Below are 12,056 nucleotides of genomic sequence, written 5' to 3' on the forward strand. Positions count from 1 at the left end.
CTGCCATTTTCTTCCTGTTTTCCATAGCAGCCATGATGTTTGGGAAATTACTTATTTTTAAAATGTGTGTGTGTGTGTGTGTGTTGAGCTAGCTAGCCCAGGAACTTCTGGGAATTCTGTCTCTGCTCCCATTCTGTCCTATGAGTGCTGGGGTTACAGTCTGCTGCAATATTAGTCTTCTGTGGTTTCTAGGGATCCAAAGTCAGACCCTCATACTTGTATGGCAAGTACTTTACCCACTGCCACCCAAGACAAATTTGTGACATATTTGTTGAGTAGGTCAATACTATAGCACCTGAAAATATTTATTCCACAGAGTTAACTGTCCAAGTGATATCACTTCTGAGTTGTCTGCTTTGACACTACACAGACCAGCTCTGTTACTCTTTTGAGGCTTCAGAGCTTGTACAGGGATGCCTTTAGGAGACATTGGAGAGGAACAACACCTACATTAAGTAAAGGCTGCCCGTTTCTCAGGGATCAAGTAAGCTTTGGAAACCAGCATGGAAGATGACCTTGTTTGTGAGGATATCAATAGTGGAGGTAGGACTAAGTCCAGACTAGATGTTGGCCTGAATCACCTCTTCCACACAAGAATCCATCATTCCATGATTCCCCTGTCATTTCTGTTCGGACACTAAATAGGTCAGAGTTGTTTTGTTTTCCCATCTTTGGAAAGAAGAATGGTTTGTTCTCACTTAGCCATGGTTTGGAAACAGGTTTCCTTGACTTACGGATTAGGTAGATTTTTGAATTCCTGGACAAAAATCCCCATTTCTTAGTTTCATCCTCCACAGGAATCCCATGGCTATCTGTATAAACTCGCTAAATGCTTGACAGGGTGTGCTTCTGTCTATTCTAGATGAAGGTGTTGAGTAATGATTTTGATCACCATTGCTACAAATCTACTAATCTTAAAATTAGACTTTTTGCAGCCAAAGTTGATTCCGGTGGAAACGGAGCTGCAGATGTGCAGGTGTAGGAGGTGTTCAGAGGTCAGCCTTGAGCGCCATTCCTCAGGATCCCTCTGCTGCTTTTGACAGGGTCTCTCGCTAGGAATGGTTACCCAGCAAACCCAAGGTACTATCTATCTCCACATCCCCAGTACTGGGACTACATGTAAATGCCACCATACCCAGCTTTTTATGTGGTTTCTAGGGGCCAAATCTGGCTCTTCATGCTTGCAAACCAAGCACTTTACTGACCGAGCCATCTGACTCCTTAAATAGCTTTTTGTGCAGGATAGATTAGTCCCCACTGCCATGTACTGCACAGGACTGCACTTTCTATGCTACGTGAAATTGTAGATGTTTCTAACATCACCTGTCTTCCCTTTAGGGCTATCAATTCTGTGGCAGGGGAAACTTTAAGTCACTTGAAAGTATGGCTCCTACTTAATACCTTACATATGTCTGACACATGGGATGTGTTCAATAAATAGCTGCATAGACACATAGATGGATGTATGGATAGACAAATGGGTAGGTGAATGGATAGTAAGTGGGTGGACGGTTGGGTAGGTGGATGGATGGATGGATGGATGGATGGATGGTTAGGTGGATGGATGGATGGATGGATGGATGGATGGATGGATGGATTGGTAGGTGGATGGATGGATGGGTAGGCAGGTAAATGGGTGACTAGGTGAATGGACAGATGAATGGCTGGGTAGGTAGATGGATAGGTGAATGTGTGAGTAAATGAATGGGTAGTTTATTTGCACTGTAGTTAAAGGCCCCATTGATATAGTTATTCTTAAGATCAGGCGGAGCATCCTTCCCTTTCAAATGAATACAGCATATTTCCCTTCACAAGAAATACTTATGAATATTAGACAAAAACCAGCTAATATATTTTAGAAAAATTCTTACCTAATGCATAGTCCCTTCGAGGAACACTTGGAGGTCCTTTGACTTTTAATCTGTGGATGAGAACCGGTAGAACAAGGGTCAGTGGGCAGGACAGCTGTTGTCAAGGCTCAGAGCACAGGCCAACATAGAGATAAGAGACACATAACTACTAGAACACACATCTTATGCATCCATTGCACTGAGTTTAGTGTATTGTAATCTAATGGGGCCAGGATTCTCCATGGTGCACAGGGAGCCTATGACTTGGCTCAAGTCAGGCTGAGACATGGAAGGGCTCTATGAGGCCCAAAGACTAGTTAACACTGCATTCAGTGACTCAAGGAAGACCAATTCTCATCGGCTGAAAAGAAAATCAAAGAAGATGAACTGTGTTTTAATAGTTCACAAATACTTCTTTTAAAAAGGGAAAAATCATCAATAAGAAGTATTTCGCTCATAGGTTGAACAAAAATCATTTTCACCATTTCGAAGCATGACAAGTGGGGCCTAGTGGTAGAGCACTTGTCTAGCACTTGTAAGGCTCTGGGTTCTAGTCCCAGCATTAGAGTAAAACAAATCAAAACCCATGACAAATAGGCAAGTATCATCTCAAGATGGAAGGTTTATAGTAAATTATCAATTAATAATAATTACCCATGTCACTTAAAAATAATTTCCTTAATGAAATTTAAAGCACACACATATAAAACTTATATGTGTTCCAGTAGCCTTTAATTACTAAAATATTATTTCCTTTTATAGACACAATATATATGGTAGTAATTATGTATCCATTTCATTTTTTTAAAAAATAATTGTGCATTTTAGAAATACATAAAATTCCTTACAAACCAAAATTGCAGATTGTAAAAATAACAGTATTTGGTTTTGTCTGGGAATCCTCCCTTGCTCACCACAGGTTTCACTTCTATTTTTGCTCCCACTCGCATCACAAGCTAACAACTCTCATCGGAATAAACTTGTGATGAAGTCTGCGAAGAGATTATCAAAGGAATCAAAGGGAAGAGTAACAGGAACAAAAGGAGGTGTGATATCCAGGAACAGCAACATTTCAAAATGCTCAAGCCAGCTACCATCCACTCCCATCCCCGTGTCAGGAGAGGAGACTGTTTTAACAGCTCAACTCATCTGGGAATGAAAGACAAACTGAAGAATGAAGAGATTGGTCAGTAATCACATGCTGCACAAGGGTAAGAACTGTGTTTGGATGCCCAGCATCCACCCACATAAAATATGGGCGTGGTGTGCCTGCCTATAAATCCAGTGCTGGTGGCTGGACAGGGGAGGATTCAGGGAGTTTGCTGGCCAGTCAGTCTAGCTGAATTGGTGATGTGCAGTTCAGTGAGAGACCCTGTCTCAGAGAACTAATGTGGAGAGTGGGGGAGGAACACGGGATTCTAGCTTCTATACATGAACACACATACACACATGAACATGTACCTACGTGCATATGTGCACACACCCATACTAATGTGTATAGGCAACACATCCACAGAGAGAGAGAGAGAGAGAGAGAGAGAGAGAGAGAGAGAGAGAGAGAGAGAGAGAGAGAGAGAGAGATGCAGACGGCAAGACAGGAATAAAAGATGTATTTTGAAATTAGTGAGTAGCTGGCAGGTATACACTAAACCTAACACTTCGTATCTCAGTCTTTGTGACAGAGGAAACAGTGTGCTCAACTGTGCTTCCTCTTCTCGAGGGAGAATGTTGTCCGGTGTCATAAGGGAGCCCAACTGTAGTTCCTTTAAGGCAAGGAGTCCTTGACTTCCATGGTAATGGCCATGGTGGCCAGATTTTCCACCATCCAGAAATGTGGCTTGTCAAGAAAAGCACTCTAGAGGCTAAGAAGATGTCTGGGGAGTCAGGTTAAGAACATTTGTCCTGCGAGTATGACAATATGAATTCATGTCTCTGTTACCCACATAAGAAGCCAGGCATGGCTGTGCATCTCTGTAACCACAGAATTTGCTAACAGCGATAGGCACATCTTGAGAGCTCTCTGGCCAGCCAGCCTAACAGAAGCAGTGAGTTTCCAGTTCAGTAACATGCCCTGTCTCAAGGTAGTAAACTGGAGAGCAATAGAGGAGAACACCAAAAACCCAGGACTTGTTTCTATGTGCATGTGTGCATGTAACACACACACACACACACACACGCCCTAGAGACAGCAGGCAGAATGCTTGAAGAGACTGTCAGGATCACTGGCTGCCCATGGCTTCTGTCATATGACTGAACACAAGAGAGAAACCTCACAACCACTGAGAACATCGCAGTTACAAATCTGGCAGCTGGGGCAACCCACAATTGCTAGTGAGTCTGATGGTGGCTAGTGTGGGGAATGAGATTCCATAGTGGAAAGGATAAACAGAAATGATCTCACAGGTCTGCCAGTCCCCAGACAGAGGCTGTCTTCCTTTATGAGATGACCCCCTTCTCCTCACAGAGGACCACAGCCTCTGCCTTCCAATCCCCATGTATGCTGAGGCTGCTGTACATGCTAGGTTCTAAAAACAATCAAAGAGAATGAATACACTGTTCTACCTACATGGAGAAATGAACAGGGCTATGCTGTTGTTCGCATAAAATTGGGGGGAAGGGAAATTTGGGAATAGTGATAAGACTTTAATGTCCACTTAAAAATTTTTATTTCCAGAGTTTAGACTAATGGAGTACTTGGGGACTGAGAAGACCCTCATTGGAGTCACTTATCTTTGACAACTAAATGGAAAGAGATGGCTAGGGAAATTTGGTTGATAGGAAACTATCACTCCAGAGACGTTATCTGTTCAAACTCACACCCTCCCCTTTAACACACCCACTGATCTATAGTCGGTTTGTTTAATGATAACACAGCTATAGTAGACTACCAGGCAGCACTTACAGAAAAGTTTATCTTCTCATACTAAGAAAGAGGTCCATGATAACACCAGCACCACAAGCTAGGAGAATCGTATATGCAACATGATGCTGCTTGACACGGAAATGCCTGTGTGTACGCATGCGCAGTATTGGCATATGCATGCCTGCCTAAGTGTAGACAGGTAAGTGTTCCTGAGTCGCTGGGATAGCGCATTGGATGGCGCCTGTTTGGGGGGAGGGGCTCAGAGAAGGACTATGAGAAAGTGAGCAGTCCTGATACATTTCAAATTTGGTGAATTTTTTCATGGTGAATTTGTATTACATTAATAAAAAGGCAAATTTAAAAATTGAACACTAGGCAGAGTGTGATATCGAACACCTTTCGTCTCGGCACTCACCCAGGAGGCAGTGAATAGTGAATGCAGGAAATATATACAATTTCTGTGGTGGGTGTTGCGCGTGCATGCGTGTGTGTGTGTGTGTGTGTGTGTGTGTGTGTGTGTGTTTTAAATTAAGGGATTTTTGGTGCACATGAAAACCCAGGATTGTGGCTTTGCTTCTTCAAGAGCTTGATGAAACGTGATTTTAAGGCAACAACTAACAAAGCATAAACTAAACTCTAGACCAGTGATATGATGACATCACCAAAAAGCAAGACACGATTGCCTCAGCAGCACCTGGATAATGATGAACAAAAAAAGCCAGGCTGAGCTGCCTATGTTCTTACTGGCTTCTCCAGTTTTACACCGGGGCCTCAGCTCAGCAGCCATCCAAGTGGTTTTCCTGCTAGGTGCCCTGAGTGGACCCAGCATAGCTCCTCAGGGAGACAGGGAATGGTAGATCCCTGAGTTCCACTTCACTCACTAACCTTTTTCCAGATGGAGACCTAACCATCATGGCTTCCTGCCCCTAGTAAGAAGGGGAGAAGCATCATGGTCTTCACTGGCCGACAGAGCTTTGCTCTCCACTCAGTACCGACTGACTTACTGTATAGAAATAATAGTGATTAACTTACTTTTTTATCTTGTCCATTATTCCACCTTCATTGTTCTTAATATCATGGACCATCTTTTGAAGCTGTCTGTAAAAAAAATCACAAGCAAAAAAATATTAATATCTAGGATGATTTTTGTAATATAATTTTTATCTTCATCAATAAAAGGCACTGGTCCTATTTGGATCACAAACTACTGTTGGCATATTTTAAATCTATTTTATTTATTTTCTTTTATCCCTTCCTCTCTTCTAACCTTCTCCCCTAATACTAGGTAAGACAGAAAGAAGGCTAGAGGGGGAAGAGGGTGTAAGTGTCTTTAAACTACTTTCTGCTGACTAGAGACATTGGGTTTTGAGGGGCAAGTCCAATCTTCATAGTCAGGATATCTCTAACTTCTTCTTGTCACTTTGCTCTTTGCTTCTGATCACTCATGAACAACAACACGACCAACCAGGAGCGCAGAGGGGAAGCAGCAGCTTTCTTCCTTCTTTCTTTCTTCTTCCCTCCTTCCTCCTTCTCTTCCTCCTCCCCTTCCTCCTCTTCCTCTCTTCCTCTTCTTCTCCCCCTTCCTCTTCTTCCTCTCCTTTCTTCTCTTCCTCTTCTTCCTCCTCTTCCTCTTCCTTCTCTTCTTCCTCTTCCTCGTCCTCCTCCAGAACACCTCCTTGTCCCTCTCCAGAGTCCTCAGAATCATACTGTCTATAGCCAGCACAATCACACCCCTGTCAGAGCACACACAAGGCAAATAGTCTGCTGCTGTGGATAATCTGAAGCAGCCCCTTTATCTCACACCTTATCAAATGCTTGTCTTAATTCCAGTCTTCTCTAGTAACATTCCTTTGAACAACCACCCAAGCTTCCAAGGATAATGCATAGAGAAGCATCTAATTTATATAATTGAGGCCATTCTTGACCTTGCATTTTCTACATAATATATGTGTATATACTGATGGTGCCCCAGAAATATGTTCAATTTGAGTCAATTAAAAATAAATATAATGTATTTTTATTTCAACTGACACATAAAGGTTGAATGTATTTATGGGATCCATGTAACATTTAGATACATGTATACATTATATAGGGTTCACATTAGGCCAAATGTTACAGATCTTTTTAAACAGTTATCATTTCCCTATGGTAGAAACAAAATTTCCCTTTCCCTAGAATATGAGAACTTATTTGTATTATCAAACTGATTATTCACACTTAAGGGCTGACCTCATTCCTGACAGTAGAAGGCCAACACAAAACGAACTCAATGATATTTTGGAAGGTTTTGCCTCATAATAATTTGTTTGGACCACTTCTGTATCTTATTATAGGTCTTTTGCTTGTATGTTATGGTTTCTGATTTTGTGTTTTATGGGATTTCTGTGTGTGCAAATGTGTGTGTCTCTCTGACTGTGGATGTTTTATATTCTGTTTCTTTTTTCCTACTTCCTATTCTGGCTTTTATTTTATTTATTTTCTTTCTTTCTTTTTCTAGATGACTTTAGATCTTTCTTACAGTGACAGAGAGAAAAAGGGTGTGGATTTGGGTGGGTGGGGAGGTGGAGAGTATCTGGGGGGCGTTGTGGGAGAGAGATCATAATCAGAATATATTGTATGGACAAAATCTATTTTCAATAAGAAAAGGGAAAACAATCCCTGTAATTTTATTAATTATTGATCAACCTTTCCCGTCCTCTTTTCTCTACTTCCTTACCCACCCCATTATGTTTTTAATGACTGAATAATATTTTATAACTTATAATATCGAATTTTATTTTTCTGTTCATTGGTTGTAGGCACTCAGGTTGCTATTTCTTTGCTCCTATAGATAGTACTGCAGTAAGCATGGGAAACCAGCTGGTTTTTGGTCAAATGACTTCATTTCCTTCAGCATATGTCAAGCAGTGGGGTTACTAGATCATATAGTAGTTTGATTTCTCTAACTTTGGGGGGAATTTGCATACTGCTTTCCACAATGCTAACTACCAAAGTCTATTCCCATCATACTGTGTTCCCTTTGCTCCACACCCTTGTAATCCTATTTCATTTGATGGCGAGGGCCATGCAGGAGGAATGACTGATGGCTGTGGAACTCATGGGATTCAGCCCACTGGTTAGCATAGCCATGGTGGGATCACCTTTTCTGAGGCATAGCCCTGAGGACCACGTGTCCTGAGGACTTCATGCTGGTTATGGAGTTCTGCTCTGCTTGCCGCCCTCACATCCCTCTTACTCTAAGAATTGTATGAAAACTCCAAGAGGCTTCCAGCCCCTCACTGGGCAGTACCTCTGACACTCACAACAATAGGGCTTGATCTCTTTCAGGCATTTGCTGCTGAAGCAGATTAATGATTCATTTACCACCCTAGGAAAGAACTTAGAGGTGTAGATTTCTAGCCACTGTTAGAAAATATTTGGAAAAATAAAATTGTTAGTCAAGCTAGGTTAAGATGTTCTTGCTACTTGCTCTGATGTTGAAAATCTTAGGAAACAATTTGAAGTTCATAAAAGAAAGACACACTTTTAATAGTGAAGCTTGAGACCTTTTATGGTCAGGGAACAAGAACAATGGCAGCACTGACTGACATGGCTCTCACTGAGGCTGGACTGGTGATGATTGACTTCTGGTACCCATTTTTGCCCTCATCTTCCTGATGTGATTTATTAAGAATTATTGATGAGTAGATATGCATTCTGAGGATTTAAAGTAGATATGACTGATTTTTATGTAAAAGTTTAGATTTGTGATTCTTTTAAGATTCTTATAAGATCACTTTTAAAGACAAATAATAAAACTGTTGATCCTTTCTTTGTAACCACAAGTTCCTGCCTGCCAGTAAGAGAAAGGAGCTGAGAAACTCCCTTGCTTGCCCCCATTGTCAATCCATAACAAGTTGCTTAGTTACGAATGTACGCAGGTTCTTGGGAATCATTTGTTTTCTTTACCTGTACTATGTAATGTTATTTCCTGTAAAGGTATTGAGGAGCAAACTGTTTTGTCATGATCATTCACTAGAAAAAACTAGGATGTAATCACATTGTAATTTTATACTGCTTGAAAGACTTTGCTGGGATATATAGGCTATAGGAGAAAGAATAAAGTTGTTGAAACATTGTTCCATCCAACAAATACGTGTGTGTGTGTGTGTGTGTGTGTGTGTGTGTGTGTGTAAGTAATGTATATATGTATGTGTGTATGTATATATGTAAAGCTTGTTTGGGTGTGTGTTGGGGTTTGTTCCATTTACCAATTGTGTGTGTATGTGTGCATGCACGAGAGAGAGAGAGAGAGAAAGAGAATGCTTGGAGCCTGCTTGCTCTATCCATTCTATGTAAGAATGTATATGTACTTGTCTGTCTATATATATGCATGCATGTATGTGTGTATTTGTATATATGAGTTTATTAGACATGCCTTTTGCTTCATTTACTCAATGTGTGTGTGTGTGTGTGTGTGTACATGAATTTTCTCTTTCCTTTTCTTTATTTCCGGCCCCAAGGAGTTAAGAGTTCAGTTTCTCACTGGCTACAGGGAGTGCCCAGCCAGTAAATTAAGCTTTCTTCCCTCAGTGAAAAGTCTGCTGAGTAATTTCTCTAATCACTGGTTGCTATAGGCAGCAGGTCCCGTCATTATCTGGACCACCCCATCAGCGGCTCTAAGTACTGACCCCCATCTGCTGCCTGCTGCGGTTCAACCACCCCACCGATGCCGAAGCTGGTTATTGGCAATTTGTTAGTGGCCATTCTAATGGGAGTGAGGTGATACTTCATTGCCCAGGAAACAGAAAGTGTCCAGCCTTCTGTTTCAGTCAACAGTACACCACTCCTGTCTATCTTAAACATGAGAGAAGAGCAGGAGGGTAGAGCTCTGGCTGCTGGTGGCCTGCAGTCTTCCTTTACCTAAGCTCAGCAAGCAATGCTGGGTATCAGAGCAGCAATGTCAACTCCACAAGCCACAAAGCACACTGACATCACACATCCTCTTGTCTTCCTCGGGGTGAGTACATGGACAATTGATCTCATTACGGCTTCTCCATAGAAGACAGGCTAAGTTAGAAGGGCCTTTAATTAAGCTTGGGTGGGGAGTCACACAGGATTTGTCATCATCCTGATACCTGGGCCTCACTCCAGACCACTGAACCCAAAGTCATTGACCCTCAAGTGTTTCCAGTGTGTCAATGAAGCTGAGACCCTCAGACAGCATTATCAGGGTAGGAGAGCTTTGCTCACACCCACTCCCGCTCTGGGGATCTGATCTGAAAAAGCACACTGGGGAGGACTATACAGAGCCAGTGAACCACCAGAACATCCCTAGGCATTCGAGGGTGGAACAAATTCTGGAAGGATAGTTTGTGGGACACCAAGGTGAGGGGCTCTAGGGAAAGCAGCTGTACTGAGGTGTAGCCAGTCACCAAACAGGAGTCCAAGAAAGCTCACGGTTTACAAGATCCATGCTCCCTTATCTTTCTATTAAATATAGAAGAGGATTAAAAAAACAGCACCATCTGCCACAAGCATATTTTTAAAGCCTATCAAAGGCATAGTGTGTGTGTGTGTGTGTGTGTATCTTACTTTTACTTCAGCTCACTTTGCACTTACTGGACCGTAGAGAGGGGACAGGGCATGCTGGTATTTGCTCCACTTCTCTCTTCCCAGAGAAGACCGAATGCAAAGCAACCAGATCAGAGAAAATCCCCTGTGGTCTGGTCTACGGATTAAGAGTCTCAAAGGAGAGCAAATCCTGCTAAGAGCAGATATATTCATTTCCTTTCATCCATCTCAGCCCCAGCTCCAGTTCTTGGATTTCACGCTTCAGGAGCTGTAAGGTATGCCCTGCCACCTGAGCCGATCTGGGTCTAAGCGATCATCCTACATAGGAAAGGCTGTGCCAGGCCTCAGGGCCCTGCACTCTGCTTCGAGGGCCTTCAAAGTCCCCGTTTCTAAATCTCAAACTTCACCTGGCTATTCCCTTGCTCATGAGCCCACTGTAGCTCCCTGGTGCCCACGGAACCTAGCTTGACACTTTTATCTGATCATTACTGGAGCTCACCCTGATCTCTGTAGATTCTGGCATCTCAGGCACCCTTAGGACTTCTGTGCTGATACAAGCGGGGGACCTGGTGTCTCTAGCTACTTGTTTCTAAGATTAATTTGGAGTAGTATTTTCTCTGTGATCCTCTCTGTCTCTATCTCTGTCTTTCTGTCTCTGCCTCTGTGCATGTGTATAAAGGAAATATCCAGCCTCTTTACTACGCTTTACTACAAATGTATGTTTAAAACTGCTGGTCTCTAACTCAAAGAGATTCACCTGCCTCTGGCTTCCAAGTGCTGAGGTTAAAGGTATGCACCACCATCACCTGGCTTAAACTTACATTTTAAATTAAAAGTGTTTTAATGAACATTTCTAGGTCTATTGGATTTTTGGTGTATTGGTTCTCTCTTTCCACCATGTAAATCCCAGGAACCAGGTTTGGTAAAAAGCAAATTTACCTGCTCAGCCATTTTGCTGGCTTTTGTTTTGAGACAGCATCTCCAATCCCTTTTGAGTGTTTACATGGTTTAATATTTTTGACTCCCAATTCTTTTTTAGATATAACTTCCATTTTCAGTGTGGGGGCCTCACATATACTAGGCATGTGCTATATACCCAGCCCACATTTTAGTTTTTAATTAAATTGTAATACATACTTAATTTAGGGGAAAAATTCCAGGAAGCCATAGAAAAGGAAAACAATGGATCTTGTAATCTGCTGACTTTGGATCGTCAGGCTTGAAGCTTCCGAGTTTTGATCTTGCTGGTGTTTTGTCACCAGTCATATGACAGAAATGCCAGACACTCAGAGGAACAGGAAGTGCAAAGGCTCAGAGGTAGGATCATCTGGGACCTTTGGAGCCTGGTGGGAAATGCAGAGCAGCAAGGAGAAGCTGCAAGATGAATGCAGTCAAAAGTGAGGCTAACCGGAAATGAGGACAGTCAAAAGTGAGGCTAACCGGAAGGGGGCAGGTGCCAAAACCTTCCTACAGGCTCATAAGATGAGTCCCAGGCAGCCAGAAGTGCTCAGGGACGTACCTGGGGTGTGTTATGATTAAGGGGGGGAGGGGAGAGACAACAGGGACATTGTGTGCATTGTGTGCAGGGGACACTGGTGGTCAATCAGACATCTCTCTGCTGAGCCTGCACCCAGAACATACTGAAGACACAAGGAGGATGTGAGGTTTCCTCCTGGGAATTCAGGCTGACAATTTGCTCAGCGGTAGAGCACGTGAAACACAAGGCCACGAGTTTTAGTTCTGTCAGAGAAAGAGAGAGAGAGAGAGAGAGAGAGAGAGAGAGAGAG

General features: G+C 42.5%; 1 protein-coding gene across 1 annotated transcript in view; it reads right to left on the reverse strand.

Moving 5' to 3' along the window:
* Window positions 1-12,056, reverse strand: part of Blnk (B cell linker) — a 65,172-nt gene that overhangs the window by 39,223 nt on the left and 13,893 nt on the right. Inside the window, exons 2-3 of the mRNA XM_028773101.1 lie at window positions 5,746-5,811; window positions 1,872-1,921 (exon numbers count right to left, since the gene is read on the reverse strand). Of these exons, the coding sequence (XP_028628934.1) occupies window positions 1,872-1,921; window positions 5,746-5,811 (116 nt within the window). The remainder of the gene's footprint in view (window positions 1-1,871; window positions 1,922-5,745; window positions 5,812-12,056) is intronic.

The sequence above is a fragment of the Grammomys surdaster genome, unplaced genomic scaffold, assembly GCF_004785775.1.
Source record: "Grammomys surdaster isolate TR1022 unplaced genomic scaffold, NIH_TR_1.0 66, whole genome shotgun sequence".
Taxonomy (NCBI): domain Eukaryota; kingdom Metazoa; phylum Chordata; class Mammalia; order Rodentia; family Muridae; genus Grammomys; species Grammomys surdaster.